The sequence below is a fragment of the Erinaceus europaeus genome, chromosome 8 (assembly GCF_950295315.1).
Source record: "Erinaceus europaeus chromosome 8, mEriEur2.1, whole genome shotgun sequence".
Taxonomy (NCBI): Eukaryota; Metazoa; Chordata; class Mammalia; order Eulipotyphla; family Erinaceidae; genus Erinaceus; species Erinaceus europaeus.
In genome coordinates, this window is record NC_080169.1 from 70846797 (window position 1) to 70868574 (window position 21778).

At 38.7% G+C, this 21778-nt stretch overlaps 2 protein-coding genes across 3 annotated transcripts in view; one reads left to right on the forward strand and one right to left on the reverse strand.

Moving 5' to 3' along the window:
* Positions 1-14232, reverse strand: part of CCDC146 (coiled-coil domain containing 146) — an 82614-nt gene extending 68382 nt beyond the window's left edge. The window contains exons 1-2 of the mRNA XM_060195659.1: positions 13928-14232; positions 299-462 (exon numbers count right to left, since the gene is read on the reverse strand). Coding sequence (XP_060051642.1) covers positions 299-451 — 153 coding nt within the window. The 5' untranslated portion in view covers positions 452-462; positions 13928-14232. The remainder of the gene's footprint in view (positions 1-298; positions 463-13927) is intronic.
* An 88-nt stretch (positions 14233-14320) lies between these two features.
* FAM185A (family with sequence similarity 185 member A) overlaps positions 14321-21778 on the forward strand; it is a 40373-nt gene continuing 32915 nt past the window's right edge. Inside the window, exons 1-2 of one of the 2 annotated variants that reach the window (XM_007530804.3) lie at positions 14321-15011; positions 19572-19681. In XM_007530804.3, the coding sequence (XP_007530866.2) occupies positions 14561-15011; positions 19572-19681 (561 nt within the window). In that variant the 5' untranslated portion in view covers positions 14321-14560. The remainder of the gene's footprint in view (positions 15012-19571; positions 19682-21778) is intronic. The other variant, XM_060196365.1, reaches the window with a different exon arrangement.

A 21778-nucleotide genomic window follows, 5' to 3' on the forward strand; every position in this document is an offset into this window, starting at 1 on the left:
TTCTCTCTGTTCCTATCCAACAATGATGACAATAATAATAACTACAACAATAAAACAACAAGGGCAACAAAAGAGAGTAAGTAAATATTTTAAAAAAGAGAGAGAGAATCTGTAGCACTACTTTACCACTTGTGAAACGTCCTCCTACAGGTAGGAACTGGTGGCTTGAACCAGGATCCTTGTGCATAGTAAAGTGTGCACTCAGCCTAGTGTGCCACTGCCTGGCCCCCATTTATCTGTATTTTTACATAGGTGATAAATCAGGTCTTATTATAATAATATGTAAAGAGAAATATACCTGATGTAGAAAAGTGAAGGCTGGAGTTGTAGATAAATCCACAAACCGCTCATCTCGGATATTAACTGTAGGTACTACAGCATAAATGAAGTCTTCTTTATCCTTTTCTCTCTCCTCTTCCTCTGGTTCTGTGTCTGTGGTACTATCTTCCATTTTTCACGAATCTAAAATAAAATCATCTTATATTCAGCTATTTAGGGAAATCATTGCTACTCCCTAATGATAGGGAACCCCATTCTCATGTTGTGGAAAGCATATTAAAAGCATATGGATTTTATATTATGAATATAAGAGGCATGGCAGGCTCTGGCTCCCCTCTGCAGGTGATTGCTGGGGGCTCTAGCCTGAGCCCTTTTGCATTGTAACATGTGTGCTCAACCAAGTGGGCCACCACCAGACCCCATTTTGCCCGATTTATACAAATCTTTCAGTTTCTGAATGTTTTCCATCTCTATTCTGCTGAAAACATTATAGATATTTTAAAGTTGGTGAAATACTACATAATAACACAATCAAAAGACACAATAATACAGTTCTGACAGACATAATCAGACTATTTTTAACCCTTAGTAAAGATACTAGGAAGTGGGCAGGAAAGTAAAAAAATACAAAAGAATGAGAGAAATGGGGCCTAGATAGATGAATAGAAAGGGTGTATGAATTCCTTCTTCAAAAACCAATACTAAAGCCATGATAATACATGAAAAAAAGCCACCATAGAAACAGACACGGGAAGATGCCCTCTTCCTAAAAGACAAAAGCCTCTCCAAACATTTAAAAAAAAAAAAAAAGACAAAACTAAAAAACCTTGCAAACAGAGTTGATCTGGTGAGCAGGAAGCAGACCATGTTAAAATACTAAGGAGACTTACGTAAATGCAAAGTATACAATGATCTTTCCCATATGGGGTAAGTAAAGAGACAAAGAAAGAAAAAAAAGCAATTAAAAGGAAGGCAAACCTTTAGACTCAGATCATAGAACTGAGGTTACCAAAAGGGATTTGATGGGGGGCTAGGTTATAAGGGTGGATGGTGTTCAGTGGACTTCTGTGGAGGGATATTGGTATTGTGGTGGTAGGAGTAATGTAGAAACATTTCTTTAGGAAAAATTCTTTATTCCATGCTTAACTCACCTGTTATTAACTTGTTTTTATATTTTAAATTGCATAATGTAGTTTAGATCTACAGAGTTTTATTTAAAGATAGCAAACATCTATATATACATATATATTATATTCAACACTTTTACTAGGAGAGAATGCTACTGAAATATTATGAGATTATGTGTATAGAACATGAAGGTGAAGACTGATGGCAGAGATGGTATTTGAGATGAATACATACTATCTCACTATACCTATAGCAGAAAAAGAGGTAGAGGCAATCTATGAAATAACTGCCTTTCTTAATACCTTTTTTCAAAAGTTTTTCTCTAATTCTATAACAAGGAACATGACAGTTTGTTTCTTCCTAAACATTTGTGTCTATTATATCTGAAACAATTTTCCAAGCGTATAAATCATTCATTTGAAAGATGTACTATTGCTTAACACCAAATATATGTATAAGAAGCAGGCAAAACCATTAGGAGATACAATGGTAAATAATATTCAAGGAGGTCAGGAATGTAGCTTAATGGTAGAGTGCATGCCCTGCATTTATAAGAACCTGGACTCAATTTTCAGCAACAACAACACACAAGGAATTTATAGTTTAATGGCTGGGTCTCCCATATTTCTTTATGCCAAGTTAATTGGGTAACTCTGCATCTAATTTGTAAAAATAAATAAATCATGCTCTAATTCAGAATAAACCTAGTAGAAATTAAGTTCAAGGCTTACCCTAGTTAGTTGCAGAACTCTAGTGACATTATTAAGGATAATGCTATTGTCTCTAACGTATTTCTAGTTCAGTAGCTTCTGCATTGTCAAGAAGGATCATTGTAATGGTCAAATTGTGGTCCTCCCTTGGAATATACCTAAAACAGACTTCCTAGCTTCTTTCCACATGACAACCCTTAGTCCCATCTGCTCTATTCTTACCTTTAAGTTCTTGATTATTAAACAATCTGTCCTGGTTTATATCTTACTGCTTCTCAGCCACCAAGTTACATACCCTACCATGATGCCATCCAGACTTCCCTGGGCAGACGACCTCACCAGTGTGTCCTGGAACCTCCACCTCCCCAGAACCCTACCCCACTAGAGAAAGATAGAAACAGGCTGGGAGTATGGGTCATCCTGTCAACGTCCATTTCCAGTGGAGAAGCAATTACAGAAGCCAGACATCCTACTGGTGTCTATCTTTCTCTCCCTCTTTCTGTCTTCCCCTCTACTCTCAGTTTCTCTCTGTCCTATCTAACAACGATGACATCAACAACAACAATAACTACAACAACAATAAAAAAAACAAGGGCAACAAAAGGGAAAATAAATAAAAAAATAAAACACAATATTGTAACCCAAATTTACCTCAAAAACAAATACAATTAAAGAAAACACAACAGAAGCAAATATGAAAGTCTCATGTAAATTAAAACCTAGACTATTAACTAATCCAACTAAATAATCTGGAGGAAAGGGCTTAAATACCAAAGTTTAACAGATAAAACAAGTATTCAAGGATTAGATAATACAGGATTACAAAATTCATTGTACTAATATTGTAATGCTACAGGCTATATACTAATTCACAAATGCAAATCAAACAATGAAATGAAATGTGTTCTCAGGCACAATGATATAAATGGGCTATTTCTAAAACATCTTAAATTCCTGGAAGTAAGAAATCACCAAGTATAGCAGTTCTAAAAACATATCTCTAACTTGCCCAACTCAATTAAGAATTAAGAGTTTATAAAACTGTAAGTGATTGAACCAGAGAATGTGCTCATTGCAAAGAGTTCATGCCTTGTGATGAGTGTGGTTCAGGTTGAGGCCCAATATCACATTGGAGGTGCTATGTCTCTGTGTATCTATCTGTACGAAAAAGTATTCTAGGAGCAGTGAAATCACACATGCCCATTACCCTGGTTCCACAAAAGCAAGTAAATGAAAATGCAAGTGATTTACAACCTACAGAGGAAACAAGGCAGGAAAATACCTAATTGTACAGCATAAAATAAGGTAAAATAAGTGTAAAGCACTTATAAGTAGAAAGCAGTGTTCTTAGACAAGAAGGTAAGATTTAACAAGCAGCTTGTGGCCTATAATTTATATTTGAATCTATAAGCAATGAAAAATCCTTGCTTTTTCTTTTTCATAGAGATTAGTTTTCTGAGTTTGTAAAGATGTTGGTAATGGTGAGAAAAATGCTTTGGAGAGAGCATGAATTTGGAGTGAAGTCAAGAAGGCAATTTAAAGACAATGAAATGGGACTGGGAAATAAGACATGTGGTGGAGTGCATATTTGACCACGCAAGGCTCCAGGTTTGAGTCTCCATCCACCACATCGGAGCATCTTGTATAAGGGAAGCTTCAGAAGCAGTAGCATGGTATTGTGGTGTCTCTCCTCTCTCTGTAGCTTTCTCTTCCCCCTTCCCCAGCCCCGTCCCTGCTGAGAAAATAAAAGACAGTCCAGGAAGTTGTGGAATCACACAAGCCTAAAGTCCAAGGCCAAAAAAAGACACTGAAACAGTCATTATGCTGATCTTGGGAGGACATTAATAAACTGGTAGCATGACAGAAATTAGTCAAAGAATCAGAGAGCTAAACATAAAAATCTGTATGGTTGAAGCAGGTGCTGTGAAAGCATGGATCACAGAAGCAGTTGCGGTGTATTGCACATGTCCAATGGAGAACATTTACAAAGAAAGTTCTTCAGTGAAACAGCCCTGATTGGGAGGTGAGAGAGCCTGAGATGCGATGAGATTTGATGTAGGAGAGGACATGGTCTTAAGAGTTGCTCTACCAGTGTGTCCTGGAGCCCCACCTCCCCAGAGCCCTGCCCCACTAGTGAAAGAGAAAGACAGACTGGGAGTATGGATCCACCTACCAATGTCCATGTTTAGCGGGAAGCAATTACAGAAACCAGACCTTCCACCTTCTGCACTCCATAATGTCCCTGGGTCCATGTTTCCAGAGGGTTAAAGAATAGGAAAGCTGGGAGTTGAACGATAGCGCAGCAGGTTAAGTGCACATGGCGCAAAGCGCAAGGACCCGCATAAGGATTCCGGTTCGAGCCCCCACCTCCCCACCTGCAGGGGAGTCGCTTCACCGGAGGTGAAGCAGGTCTGCAGGTGTCTCTCTTTCTCTTCCCCTCTCTGTCTTCCCCTCCTCTCTCCATTTCTCTCTGTCCTATCTAACGACATTAATAACAAAAATAATAACTACAACAATGAAATAAACAAGGGCATCAAAAAGGAAAATTAAAAAAAACTAAAAAAAAAAAAAAGAATAGGAAAGTTATCAGGGGTCAGAATGGGATATAGAGTTCCAGTGGTGGGAATTGTGCCCCTCTTATCCTATGGTCTTGTGAGTGTTTCCATTTTACAAATAAAAACTAAAAAACAAAACAAGCAAACACACAACAAAAAAAAGTTGCTCTACAATTTTGAAAATATGAACTGAGCTTTGACAAAGAAAAGCAAAAGGATAATAAAGAAGAAAGGAAAGTAAACAAAAGTTCTAGTCTTATTACAGAAGAACACTGAACTCTGTTATTCACACTTTGTTTGGGGGTTAAAGGATAAAGTCAAAATGGGAAGCTTCACAAAGAAAAATTAAGCAATACACACCACAGGATATGCCTTGTTTTGTAAGATATACCACTACTTCCTTTTCTCTAAAGTTAGAGATCATTATTTTATTTTGATTCTAAATTCGGTTTTCAAATTTTTATAAAAAAGGAAACATTGACAAAAACCATAGGATAAGAGAGGTACAACTTCACACAATTCTCACCACCAGATCTCCATATCCCATTCCCTCCCCTGATAGCTTTCTATTCTTCATCCCTCTGGGAGTATGGACCCAGGATCATTATGGGGTGCCGAAGGTGGAAGGTCTGGCTTCTGTAATAGCTTCCCCGTTGAACATGGGCATCAACGGCCGATCCATACTCTCAACCTCTCTCTCTCTTTCCCTAGTGGGACAAAATTTTTCTGGACAGTTACACTGAACCAAAAAAAAAAAAAATTGCCCATGTACCAGAGATGGGGCAAAGTGTGCAAATGACAGAACTTTTTAAAACATAAAATGACAACGATTGCTTCAAAAAAGATGTGGCAGGGAACTATACTTTTCCTCTTACTTGTAACTAAACAAGTACATGTTTAGTGCATTTTGGAATAACAGTATATTATGTAAAGTCAAACAAGCTATCAATTTCTCAAACTCACACTTAACCCAAACACTTTTTTTTTTAATTTAGCTCTTCTAATTGCTCTGGGGACTTATTTATGTGCTCCATGACTCCTGCAGCCCTCTGCTATAAAAAGTCAGTACCGATCGTTTTTTTTATCTTATTTATTTCCCCTTTTGTTGCTCTTATTGTTTTATTGTTGTAGTTATTATTGTTGTTATTGAAGTTGCTGTTGTTAGGACAGAGAAAAATGGAGAGAGGAGGGGGAGACAGAGAGGGGGAGAGAAAGATAGACACCTGCAGACTTGCTTCACCACCAGTGAAGCAACTCCCCTACAGGTGGGGAGCCGGGGGCTTGAACCGGGATCCTTAGTCTCATCCTTGCACTTTGGACCTCATGCGCTTAACCTGCTGCATTACTTCCCAACTCCCCCACGATCATTTCTAACGTGACTCTGAGCCAAGCATCTTGGAGGAAGGAAGATATCTGGGACTCTTATTTTTCAGTTTCAGTTACCTATATTTATTTAGAAAGATAAAAATGTCAAACAGAGATTACCAAAATTATGGAGTATTTATAGTTCTAAGAGAAGGACCTCTCAGTTTTGTCAAAGGATCTTTTTGATTGTAATTATATTATTTTGTTGACAATGTTAAAAGTCTGTATTGAAGGCACTTTCTTAAAGGCCACTGTTTCACAATATGACAAACTTGGCATATTGAGGAGTCAACACAAAGTCTATAGCTACTTCAAATCCATTTGACCAAACAAGAATAACATCAGCATCAATGTGTAACAGACAACAATAATCCTAAAAGCAACAGATACAGTTATTTCATGGAGTCATATTTTACTATAGTACAGTTATATAATAATCACTATATACAAAGGCAAGATTAGACAAAATATTTTTAAAAATTCATTAAATTTTTTGTTATTTACCTATATATTGGATAGGGACAGAGATGGGAGATAGCAAGAGAAAGAGAGAGAGAGAAGCAGGCGCTGTAAAAGAGATACATAAATGAAAACTGTTGAAAAGAAACAAGTGCATATCTAGTCTTTAAATGATTACAGTATCATGTTTAACTAATAAAGAAACTGACAAGTGTCCACAGTCATGGAGAACCTAAGACTAACAGAATCATCCTCTCTGGCCTAAAAGGCAGGGTACCGAGAGTGCTCTATGCCGACTGCCATCTCATTTTACCATCCTTCTGCTTTCCTTTATTCATGCCAACATCATCCCAAACACAGACCTCAGAAGAGTTACTCACTCTCTCTTCAAGGTTTCTTATATTTCTCCCTTCTTTTGATATATCTGCACAACCAAAATGAACTATGACTCATTTCTAAGGAGGTATAACCTACAAGGTCATTTTAAGGATCATCATCCATGTGGAAAAAGTTATGATTTTTTTCTCTAATATACCCTCCTGGTTACCCTCATCAGTGAGCAGGCACTTCTGCCTAGTTATCACTCACCTGTGTACCAAATCATGGAGATATTTACATACTTCTTTACAGTCTAAACAAAGCTTTACCTTGTATTATTTCACTGACTCCTTACAAGCTTGTTCCATTAAAATTATAGTATCTAGTTTAAAGGTTTATTGAGAGAGAGAGAGAGAGGAAGAAGAAGGAGAAGAAGGAGGAGAAGGAGGAAGAAGAAGAGGAGGAGGAGGAAGAGAAGAGAGAATACATAAGCACCAGACATCACTATGGCAAATGTGGTTTCAGAGATCAAACTCTAGATCTTAGGCATGCAAGTTCTGAACTCTACCACTGAACCAACTATCTCCATCTAATATATGAGAAAACTGAAAATCAAAGGTTAAATGACATGCCTAATATCACACAACAATAAATGCAGGTACTTATTGGAACCCCGGTTCACTGATACCAAATCTCTCACCCTTTTAATTATACTGTGATCTTAATGAAGCTCTTTCCTCTTTGCTTCCTGTAACAGAAAACAGAATCAAAGATACAGACAGGTAACAGAATTGAATTTCTGTGACTGCAAAGGTGTAAAGCTATGACTCTTTCAGCAAAGAGCTGCTCTATTGATGTAGCTGATGTAATCAACTGAAGACAAATTGATGCTTACAGAGCAGTTGTTATGGGGCAATCCATGAGATGACAAGACTGAACTGTATAGAACAATGGGCTATAAAACTTGTTGCTACAGTTACATTGTCTTCACATGTGCAATCTGTGGCAAGAAACACTAGTTATAGATATAATGTTTTACAGTCATAATGCAAGTCCTGTCAGGTTTCAGAAATTCATGATGCCTGAAAGGCCCTATAGGTTCTCTTAATAGTTTCCAAAATAATTCAGCAAACAGCAGAAACTTTGCTCCAAACACTGTGAGAGGTTTGGAATGCTCAAGTAGATCTGGAGCTCATAGCTTTCCAGAAAGTCTGTAAAGCAGAAAGAGAGTCTGTATATGTTCATGCAATCTAGAATTATCTTATTTCAAAGTGTCACTCTTGCTATGAAAAAGCACATTTTTTTCAAGTTGCACTGCCATCTTTAATTAGATATTTAAAAAGCAATGTCATAAAATAGATTTATAACATTACAAAAGTAGTCTATATTTCCTTTCTAATTAGACCATTGTGCTACAAACCTATTCATTAATTTACCCTTTTCCTTCTCACATCCCAGTATGAACTATTGATTTGATGGGTCTGGGTCTATTATTATTATTTTTGTCATAGTTGTTTCAGCAAAGGACTTCATGAACTATGTGCCATCACCACAACACACCAGGATTCTCTCTTCTTTCAGCTTCTCCTTTTGCCACCTGAAACCGGGGTTAAAGACTAATTCAATCTCCCTGATAATAACATGGGGAAATAGAAGTTACTCCTTTGGAATTCACCAGTTTAGGCTTGACACTCACTCTTCCACTTGGACAATATAATCAACCTCTAAGTGGCTTCTTTCCTTAATGCAGGATGATTTGAGTTGTGCAAATTGAATGGGACAAGGTATCAGATGGTAGCTCACTTGATAGGACACACACACCACCAGGTTTAAGCCCCTGTTCCTCACTTGCAGGAAGCAGTACTTCACAAATGGTGGAGCAGTGCCCGCAGGTATCTTTCCTTCTTTCTTTTCCTTTTTAATTTTTTTTAAATTATCTTTATTTATTGGATAAGACAGAGAGAAACTGAGAGGAGGAGGGAAGCTAAAGAGGGAAAGAGACAGAGAGACACCTGCAGACCTGCTTCACCACTCGCAAAACTTTCCCCCTGCAGGTGGGGACTGGGGGCTCAAACCCGGGTCCTTGTGCACTAAACCAGGTGCACCACCACCCGGGTCCTCTCTCCTTCTTTCTACATCTCAATATCTCCTCCCCTTCCAAGCTCTCACTCTCCTATCAAAATGAAATAAATAAATATATAACTTCCAGCCTTTGTAAAACAAAGAAAAAGAATGCCTGGTGAGAACAGTGGAGTCACATAGGCACTGAACCTTGGTGGCATAAAATATAAATAAATAAGACAAGAGTGAGAAGTCTGGGTCAGTGAACCCAGCATAGAGATATCAATAAATACTGGTCCTTTTGCTTCCATATGCATAATAAGGCTTACGTTGTTGTGATCGGGAACAAGTAAACAGACTTCAGCCTAGGACTGCAAGAAATATTTCAGAACTCTGTAAGCTGGAAAAGATGATCTATGTCTGCTTCAGCACAAACTTGTCCTAGATATCTTCTCAGGGTTTCATGTGAGCGTCCCACTAAATCTAATCTTTGAAGTCACCATTATGTGTTTACATCGAGGATAAGGAAGACTAGATAGTGCATTGAGTACTTGGGAGAAATGCAACATGATTTTATAAAAATCTTTAAAAGAGTAATTTTTAAATTTTTTTTAATTGTCTTTATTTATTTATTGGATAGAGACAGCCAGAAATTGAGAGGAGGAAGGGAGATAGACAGGGAGAGAGACAGAGAGACACCTGCAGCACTGCTTCACCCCTCGCAAAGCTTTCCCCTTGCAGGTGGGGACCGGAGGCTTGAACCCGGGTCCTTGTGCATTGTAATATGTGTGTTCAACCAGGTGCGCCACCACCCGGACCCAAGAGTATTTTTTAAAAGCTATGAGTCAATGCAGAAGCAGCTAGAAACAGTAAGTAGGCAGTGTTCCCTCCTGCATATCTAGAAATTTCATGCCCTCCTCTTTTCACTGCTTAAGCAGTATTTCCTGGTCACAGGCTTCCCCTGGCCCTAGGCAGACCTCTGCATTAGGCTTCCTCCACTCGGGAAGCATACCTTACTCAATTTCTTTCCTTCCTCTAAAGGCACCGTTTCTTACACTAATTATAGGGCTGAGTGAATATTTACCAAGTCAAGTTTCACAGTTTTATAGTGGAATAGAAAATTAAAAATAAACATAACAAAGCCAACTTCTTTGAGAGTTGTGCAACAAGTAGAGCTGAGAAAACAAATAATGGAATTAAAGCAAATGAACAAGCAAAACAAAAATAAACTCTTAGATGCAGAGAACAGATTCATGGCTGCCAGAGCGGAAAGAGGTTGGGGAGTGAGTGAGATTGTTAGAGGAAGTCACTTGTACAGTGGTAGACAGAAACTAGTTTTTGGAGGTGATCATAATGTAGTATACACAGATATCAAAGTGTAATGATGTGCATCTGAAATGTATATAGTACTATAAATAAATGTTACTTCAATAAAAAAATCTAAATATTTGAGAGGATCATGAAAATATCAATTGATTAAAATTTTGCTAAGTGAGTGTGCAAAAAAAATTTAAAGATACTGACCAGAAGAAAGGAAAATAACATTTAAAATTACTGTATGGGAAGAATTTGAACAAATAAAAATCACTTAGGTTAAGACCAGACTTGAATGGAGAAAAGGGGTGGTGGGCGGAGGAAGCCACAGCTAATAAAAAATACCAGAAAGATGGTAACAATAAGTATACAAGTAAATGTGAAAATGTAAATGGGTTAAGTTAAATTTACTTGGGGATAATTCTCAAAATAGATTAAAATTTGAAATTATTTTTCTCTTTACTATTTTTATTATTATTATTTTGTCATTACCAGGGCTTCATTGCTCCTAAGGCTGACATTACTAGACAGAAAAGGAGACACACAGATACAGAGAAGAGGACCTCACAGCACCAAAGCTTCCCTTGATATGGTAGGAAGCTGACTTGAACCTGGGTTAGCCTATGACAAAGCAAAGCTCTCCTACCAGGAGAGCTCTCTAGTAGACTTGCATTTGCTTCCTGTTTCATATGAGACAGGCCTCAAATAAATTATCACAGAAAGGTCTATGGCCACACCACCCTGAAATATCTTGATTTTGTCTAAATTGTCACATAAAGTATGAAGGAATACAAATGTTATTAGATAAAAGTAGACATCGAGATTGAAATTCATACAAGGTCATTATTTCATAGCAACAATAGTAATAGTAATAACAGTAACAGAAGGCAGTATTCCAACCAGCTGAGTACCACCTAATTTGCTACCCCATGTATTTATGATACAAATAAACAGTTGCTGTTTTAAGCCGTTAAAACAAACAAAAAAAAAACCACTCTAACACCAAGTTACAGATGCTACCACGACGCCAACCTGAATTCTCTGGGCAGACTAACTCAATTCCAGTGTATCCTGGAATTCCATCTCTCTGTAGCCCTGCCCCACCAGAGAAAGACAGAAACAGGCTGAGAGTATTGATGGACCTGCCAATGCCCATATTCAATGGAGAAAAAATTGCAGAAGCCAGACCTTCCACCTTCTGCACCCCATAATGATTCTGGGTCCATACTCCCAGAGAGATAAAGAGGAGGAAAACTTCCAGTGGAGGGGATGGGATATGAAACCCTGGCTGTGGGAAATGTGTGGAATTTTATCTCTCTTATTCTATGGTTTTGTCGCTATTTTCTATTTTTTTATTTTTTAAATAAATTAAATTAAATTAAAAAGAAAGCAGGGGGCCAGGTGGTGGCACACCTGGTTGAGCACACATATTACAATGTGCAAGGACCCGGATTCTCGGACCCAGATTCATCCCCCCATCCCCCACCTTCAGGGCAGAAGCTTCACAAGTGGTGATGCAGGGCTGCAGGAGTCTCTCTGTCTCTCTCCCTATTTCCCCCTTCCTCTCAATTTCAGGCTGTCTCTATCCAATAAATAAATAAAGATCAAAAAATATTTTCTAAAAGAAAGCAATATTAATCTAAAACCCAGACATAGATAACTGCATTGTCTCAAAGTATATAAAAGGTAAATGAATTTCAACTCAAAAGATATGTGAGTACTATTACATGATTACTTGAAACACTATGACTACCTTGCAGAAATGGAACTAAACATTAACACATATAAGAATGCTGATCTAAAGTAAGTTTTTTATTTTTCTATTTTAAGAAAACTCTCTGGCTTTAATAAGTATTGTTTTTTACATATATACATATTACTTATGGAACAGTAAAAAGTACTCACATCACATCAACAGCACTTTGAAATTCTTTCTAAGAAACCTGACAACTTGCCAAGGTATTTAGTGGGAGGAAAGTAACAAACTTCTCCATGTGAATTATCTACATGCAAACAGATACCATGCAGTATCAAATGACACTACACATTAACTACTTTATAATATCATTAGCTATCAGTTGATATGATTAAATTTAAGAGTTCATAGGAAGAGGTTATAAAATTTATTTTCAAAGTCTATAATTAAGAATGCTAGCAAATACTTAAGATTTCTTACCTAAATTCCAAAATGCCCTGTACATAAAAACCTCTCTTGTGCCCTCTGCTGTTCATTTAGTGAAAACAAATCAAGCATCTGGCTCCCATAGAAATAATTTTTTTAACCTGAATAGATTTTTAAAAATCTTATTAATAAACTCTAAATAAGTGTGTGGATATATATAATTATTCATTCAGTTGATGCTTTTATTTCTTTCAAATGTGTCAAGAAGATAGAAAGACCTTTTGGTAGAGTAGTAAGAGGACTAGATCTTCCAATTATTAATGCTAATCTTTCTTAATTTGTTTCTTTGTGTATAATGTGCAGATAATATTTATCCTACTGAACACAAGTGTTTTCTTAGGATAGAGTGATACAATGCATGTAAACATTCTTTAAAGATTATAATGTCACAGATGGAAGGTAGAATCTGTGTTAATCATTACTAATATGTGAGAGTGAGGATATTTATAGAATTTAAAAATACCCCAGATTTAAGTATTTTATATTAATCTTTTTACCAATGACTTTCTCCATTTTCAAATTCATGTGAACAAAAAATAACTTTGAAAAGTCAATTTTCTAAAACTTAAGAGAATAATTTCAGGGGCCGGTTGGTGACACATCTGGTTTAGTGCACGTTATAATGCACAAGGACGTGAGTTCGAGCCCCCAGTCAACTCTTGATTTCTATCAAGAGTTGACTGGGGGCTGTCTCTATACAACAAATAAATAAAGATAATAGAATAATTTGTACGAGGAAGTAGGGATACAAAAGGAAAAATAATAAGAGAGAAAATAATCTTCTCATTAGAAAAAAAAGCCACGTTGGGGGGGTGTAAAAAAAAAGAGACCTAAATGAGTCAAATGAGTCATTTAGTGCAATCGTTTGTCTTAAGCCTGAAGAATGAAGTCCAAATGACATAAGACAAACCGGTGACAAGAGTTAGCAAAATAATCAGTACCACGCTCTTCCCATTGCAGTATGTTCCGTGTGCATCTCTGTCTCATATTGCAAATCCTAAGACTAAAGAGCATTTGTAGTCAAAGAGATCAATGTTGCTGTCAACACACGTCCCGACCTCTCAACTTTTTTCTTAGTCACTTAGTGCTATTCCTCAAATAAAACTACGTAACCTACATTGTAGTTTTGTAGACTCATTTGATTCTTTTTTCCTACTGTTCAATCTATGTTTTGTTAGTGATTTGATATTGATTTACAAAATTACATGTCAACAGGGGTATAATTCCACACCGTTCCCACCACCAGAGTTTTGAATCCCAAGTTCCTCCATTGCAAACCGACTCATTTGATTCTTATAGTAACTCTTTGTGTCACTATAATGGAAGTATTATTTGTCCTAATTAAGAACTTAGAGCTAAAGTCCAGAGCTGCCCAGTGCTCGACCTAAGATATCATTTAACCTCAAAGCACTCTAGTGATATTCTTGTATTGGCGATCGTAAGAGTTCCCTCAAAAATAACCAACCTGACCCTCTTGCCAAGGGATTCTCCATTCTCAGAGGACCCTCCACTAACCACTCACTAGGGAGTACTCCCAGCTCACATGTAATTCTCACCTTTAATTGCTTCTGTTCTTACTTCTTGCCTTGGTCCTGATCCTTGCTAAGCCTCCAGTTTTATTCTCCACGAGTTTTGACCACTTGGGTCTCACTCCAAAGCTCCACCATCTCCAAAGAAGTCGCGTCCTAGGTATCCAAGGAAACCACACAGCCCAGCCCACCTTGGCCTTTCCGCACGTTCCATTGGCTAGTTAGATTTGCATGTACTTGTTTTTTTTTTTCTGTTCCTCCTATGGAAAATGAGCTTGAAGGACGGGCACGTGCCTCCATAACCCAATCTAATAGCTCCTTTTATTTACCTTTCTACCTTGCGCATTGCTTCTCGGTATATGTAGTTTTTAAATCCCCCTGGTTTTCTGGAGGCTTGGGTCTTTTAGAACTACCAATCCCTTAAGCCTTCGCGACAGGGGAGGAGGATCTGAAGTTCTGGGTCGAGTTGATAGTTAAAGCTTTGGAAATTCAAACTTGCTTCTGAAATGTGTTCTGCTTTGGTTTAAGTGGCCGGGACAAAGGACACAGTCTTGTTAGTGCAGCAACAAAGCTTCGCAAACATCTCCCTTTTGACGTGAATCGGCTCTAGAGGCAGAGCGATCTTGTCCGAGATCTGAGGGGCTGCAAGAGGGGCGCGCCATGTTTGCCCCTCGCTGGAGCGGGAGTCTTGGCCGCCTTGTGCTCCCTCAGGTGCACGTGCGGGCGGGCGAGGCCGCCAGGAGCTGGACCTGTCGAGCTGGCCGGTCCCGGCCCTATGGCTCAGAAGGAGGCCAGCGCCCACCCGGGGTGGAACCCGGGGTGCATCCCCCCGGCCTCGCGCGCCAGACTCTCCGGGAGTGGACGCTGCCCGTGTCCCCGTTCGGTCAGCTGCGGGCGCGGCTCCCTTGCCACTTGTCCCTCAGTCCCTTGGACCCCCTCACTTACCCGGACGGAGACCGCGTGTTGGTGACGGTGAGCGGCGGAGAAGGCGGGGAATCGGATCTGACCGGCCTGCAGGTGAAGTACGATGAGGCGCTGAAGGAGGTGACCATCCTGTCTGACATCATCGACCCGCAGGCGTCGGTGGAAGTGCACGCTCCCCTGAAGTTTGGCAAGTGAAGTGAGGCTAAAATGGGTTTGGGTCCCAGGGCGAAGTGCATTTTTATTTATTTATTTTTTGAAGATTTTTGACATTTTTATCCATTAATTATTGGGAAGAGACAGAAATCAAGGCAGGAGGAGGAGGAAGAGAAACACCTGCAGCACTGCTTCACCACTCCTGAAAGTTCACTCCTGCAGGTGGGGAGCGGGGTCTTGAACCCGGGTCCTGAGGCATTGTAACATGTGCACTCATTCGGATATGCCACCTTCAGGCCCCAAAGTGCATTTTTAGTAGGTCTTTTTGGATCTAATTTCTTATAACTAATTTACTGGTAGCAGTTAGGAACTGGGTCCCACTTGTAGAAATTTCAGAGATCAGTAGGAACCTGATTTGAAATAATCTAAGTAATGATACTTGTGGAGTCCTCTGCATTATCGTTTGGCCCATTATTCATGTGTCTGTGCACATTGTCATCAGTGGAGTGGCTGAATTTTTCGACCGTTCATGATTATACATTCAGTGGTATAGCACTCCATCCACATTTACCCTTGCTTGCAACCTTGGATTTCTTTTCCCCAAACATCCTATAGGATCTTCCATAGCTAACCTAGATCCAGTCTGGTTTCACATAGATGTCCAACTTCTTAGTAATAAGACTTCATGCTTTAGGACTCCAGTAAATTCTTCCTAACAGGAATGGAGGAATAATTACATAGTCAAGTTGTCTAGGAAACCAATTGATATTGCTTGCAATATATACTTTCTAGGTATTTGGGTTCCATGTCATTTCCCAAATGCAAGTCTACCTGTCTAGTACTTTTCTAGGAAAGTCTCCCTAAGCTCTACTTCCTAGGACTTAAGTATAATTTGAGAATAATTATAATAGCATTTGACATGCCCCCCCCCCCCCACACACACACACATCCTTACAATTGTACAATAGCTACTGTTCTTCAGATGAGGAAATGTGAGGTCTTTCCTTCCTCTTTCTGGAATAACCATACTGTTTTCCAAAGGGACTGCATCAGTTTGCACTTACACCAGCAGAGCACCAAAGTTATTATTTTTAATAATTTATAATAATAATTTGTCAGCATAATTGTTGACACGATACAGCTTCTCATCTCCGTGAAATCGGTGTCTGCAAAACACTATCATCCCTAATTTAGATCCTTGCGCCGGTCCTTATGCTTTGCGCCTTGTGCGCTTAGTCCGCTGTGCTACGCGCTGCGCCCCGAAGATCCTTTGGTGCCATACACCACACTCAGTCCAGGCTGTGGAAAACCAAAAAGGCAGCAAATTTGGACCTCAAATGTGTGTTCTTCCGAAGTGTCCTCACCACCTGGCTTCTGGGCTGCTACTAGTTTCTCTGGGATCCTGGGTCCTTTCTTTGTTTTATTCAGTTGTGTTGTAGTTTCTGGCTTGTTACCCACTGTAGAGTGAGCAGGGACTGCTAGTCCTCATCCACGTTGGCTGGGATCTCCCCAATTTTTTAATATTTTTTTGTTTTGCTTGGCTTCGCTAGTTCTTTAATAGTTTCCTAGTCTCTTGGCCATGTTTTTTGATACATTTGAAGCTGATTTTTTTGCGTGGTGATATCTGGTAATCTTGTTTCATTCATCTGCACTTTTCAACCTAATTTTTCCATTACTACTATTGGGTTGTCAGAGATTTTTCTGTTTTTCTATGCAGAAATGTGTCTTGACTTTTCCGACAACCCATTATTTATTAAAGAGACTGCCCTTTTTCTTTTTTTTTTTTTTATAATAACATGTTTATTTTAATTTTTATTATCTTTATTTATTGGATAGAGACAGCCAGAAATTGAAAGGGAAGAGGGTGATAGGGAAAATCAGAGAGACACCTGCAGCCCTGCTTCACCACTTGTGAAGTTTTTCCCTCTTCAAGGTGGGGACTAGGGGCTTGAACCCAGGTCCTTGTGCATTGTAACGTGTGCGCTCAACCAGTTGGGTAACTACCCGGCCCCTGCCCTTTTTTTCATTTAATATTTTGTATCCCCTTAAAAAATTAGGTGTCTGTAGGTGTGGGCTTACTTCTGGGTTGTCAGTTTTTGTCAGTTCTATTCATGACTCTTCTCTGTATCATCTTCAACACTTTTTTTTTTTTTTTGCCTCCTGGGGCTCGGTGCCTGCACTGCGAATCCACTGCACCTGGAGGCCGTTTTTCCCATTTTGTTGCCCTTACTGTTAACCTTGTTGTTATTATTATTGTTGTCATTGCTGTTGGATAAGATAGAGAGAGATCAAGAGAGGAGGGGAGACGGAGAGGGGGAGAGATAGATACCTGCAAACCTGCTTCACCATCTGTGAATCGACCCCCCACACACACAGGTGGGGAGCCGGAGGCTCAAATATCTTTACACTAGTCATTGTGCTTTATGCCATGTGCCCATGTGCATGTAACCCGCTGTGCTACTTCCTGACCCCCTCAACACTTCTTGTTTCCAAGTAATTTGTAAAGTGATGACTCACTGTGATTCTCTAATGCATTTTCCCAAGTGAAGCTGAGCCTTTTTCCATGTCTTTGGAGAAGTGTATTTTCAGATCTTTTATCCATTTGTTTAGGCTGCTTATTTTTTGTTGTTTCTACTGAGTTGAATGGCTTTCTTATTTATTTAGGATATTAACTCTTTGAATATGTTAAATGCAAATATCTTCTCTCAATTGCTGGGTTACATTTTAATTTTTAATTTTTTTAATATTTTAATTTTTATGATGGTTATTTGATAGATAAAAAGCGTTTTAGTTTGATGTAGTGCCTTTTTTTTTTTTTACTCTTGCTTTAGCTTACCTTACGAATGGAATTAATTGATTCTCCAAATACATCTATGATATCTTGGTGTATATATACAATAACTTCCTTTTAAAAAATATTTACGTATTTATTTTTTTATTTCTTTATTGGGGAATTAATAGTTTACAGTCAACAGTGAAATACAATAGTTTGTACATGCATAACATTTTCACATAACAAAACAACCCCCACTAGGTCCTCCTCTGTCATCATGTTCCAGGACCTGAATCCTCTCCATCCCCACCGAGTCTTTTACTTTGGTGCAATACATCAATTCCAGTCCAAGTTTTGCTTTGTGTTTTCCCTTCTGATTTTGTTTTTCAACTTCTGTCTATGAGTGAGATCATCCCATACTCATACTTCTCTTTCTGGCTGATCTTACTTAACATGACTTTTTTCAAGCTCCATCCAAGATGGGCTGAAAATGGTGAAATCACCATTTTTAATAGCTGAGTAGTATTCCATTTTGTATATATAGACCACAACTCAGCCACTCATCTGCTGTTGGACACCGGGGTTGCTTCCAAGTTTTGGCTATTACAAATTGTGATGCTGGGGGTCGGGCGGTGGCGCACGTGGCGCAAAGCGCAGGGACCGGCTTAAGGATCACGGTCCGAGCCCCCGGCTCCCCACCTGCAGTGGAGTCGCTTCACGGGCGGTGAAGCAGGTCTGCAGGTGTCTCTCTTTCTCTCCCCCTCTCTCTCTGTCTTCCCCTCCTCTCTCCATTTCTCTCTGTCCTATCCAACAACAAAGCAACGTCAACAATGGCAATAATAACCGCAACGAGGCTGCAACAACTAGGGCAACAAAAAGGGGGAAAAATGGCCTCCAGGAGCGGTGGATTCATGGTGTAGGCACGGAGCCCAGCAATAACCCTGGAGGAGAAAAAAAAAATTGTGATGCTATGAACATAGGTATGCACAAATCTTTTTGGATTAGGTATGTTTGGTTCCTTAGGATATATCCCCAGGAGAAGAATTGCAGAATCATAGAGTAGGTCCATTTCTAGCTTTCTGAGAGTTCTCTAGACTGCTCTCCACAGGGGTTGGACCAACTGACATTCCCACCAGCAGTGCAGAAGGGTTCCTTTGTCCCCACAACGTCTACAGCATTTTCTTTACTTATTTATTTTCATTTACTTGATAGAGACAGAGAAATTGTGAAAGAAGGGGAAGATACAGAGATTAACTGCTTCACCTCTTTTTTTCCCCTGCAGGTGGGAATTGGGGTTTTGAACCTGTGTCTGGCACTTTGTAAAATTTGTGCTTAGCCAGATGAAGCTGATCCCCTAACACAACTGTGTTTCAGTCATCAGTTGTTAGGCATCTGAGTTGCTTCCATATTTGGGCTACTACAAATAGTGCTGCTGTAAATGAGACCCCTTACTTCCAGGGTGAACTTTCTAACAGCTGCTTTCTTCTGAGTTAGCAGTGTAGGGGCCAGGTGGTGATGCTCCTGGTTGAGTTCACGTTACAATGCGCAAGAACACAGGTTCGAGGTCCGGGTCCCCACCTGCAGGGGGAAAGCTTCACGAGTTGTGAAGCAGTGCTGCAGGTGTCTCTCTTCCTCTCTATCCCCTCCTTCCTTCTTGATTTCTGGCTGTCTCTATTCAATAAATAAATAAATAAAGATAATAAAAAATTTTAATTAAAAAAAACAGTGTATAACTGAAAAACTGGATTTTGAGGGTCACTAAATTTCTTTGCAGTCTCTTAAACATAGTACTAACCTGTCTTTTCCTCTGTTTGTTTCTAGATTTGAATATCAGATCATCAGGACCTGGCTGCATAAAAGTTCAAAATCTTGAGTGTGATAATTGCAAAGTTGAAACTGAGCAGGGGAACAGCATCTTACAGTCTATTAAGGTATAAGCATTTTTTTCTAATTTTGATTCAGTATTATTTTTAAAAATACTTAATGCATTCTTAGTATTCTGAAACCTTAAGTTAAATTTCAGCTTTACTAAATGATTATCATATATTTATTAAAGAATTAGAGAAGTCTGTAAGTGTTGTAAATGTGATTAAAATATTAATCACCTTTTTTTGTACTAGATAAACTCATGTTAAGGATTAAGTAACTACACATAACACTGAATGACTCATTATTTCACTTTTATATTTAATAGTCTTAAAATTAGGTTTGTGTCAGCTCTAGGTTATTTAAAATATACCAGATAATATACCAGTTACTGTTACCAGAACTTTATACAGTTGTATTTTCCAAACTTGATAGTTTTATGAACTTTGGTGGCACATATTTTTTTTTTTCTTTATCACTATTTTTTGGTAGGTTACAAAATTGTAGGGTTTCATGTATAGGTCCATCCTACACCCATCACCAAAGTTCTGTGTTCCTGCCCCCCCCTTTGCATAGATAACTATCATAGTTTTTACAAATCTTAGAAACAGTTTGCTTCCTTTGTTTGTTTTGCAGTTTATGTTTATCAGTTCTCTAGACTCCACAAATGAGTGAAACCATCCAGTAAGTGTCATTCATCTCTTTGCTTATTTTGCTAAGCATAATCACCCCCAGTTCTATTTTATCCCAAAGGACACAACAGTCTTTTTTTATTATTTATTTTTCATTGCCGCCTAATTTTCAGTTGAACATATGTCCCATAGCTTCCTTAGCCAGTCATCTGTTGATGGACACTTAGGCTGCTTAAACTCTTTGACCACTGTGAATAATGCAGCTATGAATATGGGGTGCATATGTCCCTTTGGATAAGTGTTTGTATGTCCTTTGGGTAAATGCCTAAGAGTGGTATTGCCAGGTCATATGGTAATTTCATTTTTATTTGTTTAAGGACTCTCCATATCATCTTCCAAAGGGACTGCACCAACTGTATTCCCATCAGCAGTGGTTTTCTCCACAACCCCACCAGTGCCTGTCATATCCAGTTTTGTTGCTGTAGGCCATTCTCACAGGTGTGAAGTAGAATCTCAATCTCAGTGTGTTAGTTTTTTTTTTTAATTTTATTTATTTTTTTCTTTTGTTGCCCTTGTTTATCGTCATTTTTATTATTGTTGTTGTCATTGCTGTTGGATAGGCCAGAGAGAAATCGAGCGGGGGAGAGAAAGATAGACACCAGCAGACCTGCTTCACCGCCTGTGAAGCAAACCCCCTGCAGGTGGGGAGCTGGGGGCTAGTACTGGGATCCTGATGCTGGTCTGCCCGCTTTCCGCCATGTGCGCTTAACCTGCTGCGCAACCGCCCAGCAATCAGTGTGTTTGATTTTTACTTATTTCTTTATTAACAAGTGATATGGAGGATTTCTTCATGTCTGTGGGCCATATGTATCTGATTTTTTTGAGAACTGCCTGTTCATTTCTTTGGCCCATTTTTTATTAGGTTATTGTTTCCTTTCTTTATAAATTTTTTATGTCAATCATTTGGTGTGTGATGTGTAAATATCTTCTAGTTATTGAGTTGCCTGGTTATCCTTGGGTAGTTTGCTTTCGAAGTATAGAAACTTTCTAATTTGATAAAGTCCTATATATTTAATCTTGTTTCCAATTCACATGTCCATGAACTTGACTCTCCAAATATGTCTTTGGTGTTAAGACCTGCAATGTTTTGCCAATATTTTCTTATATAAATTTTAGAGTTTCTGCTCTTAATATCTAGATCTTTGTTCCATTTTGATCTGACTTTGATGCATGGTGTTAGATGATGATCTAGTTTTATTTTTCTACATGGCAGCTTTAGAATTGTTCCAGCATGATTTGTTGAAGAGTCCTTCTCAAATTTTCCCACTGAATAATTTTGGCCATTTGTTATGTATTAGGTGATTATATATGTGTGGGTTTATTTCTGGGCTTTCAGTTCTGTTCTGTGGATCCTGTTGTCCATTTTTATCACAGTACCATGCTATTTTAATTACTATTGCTCTAATATAAACTAAAGTTGAGGAGCCTGATATTTCCATTTTTACTCATTTTTGTCAAGTGTTTTGGCTA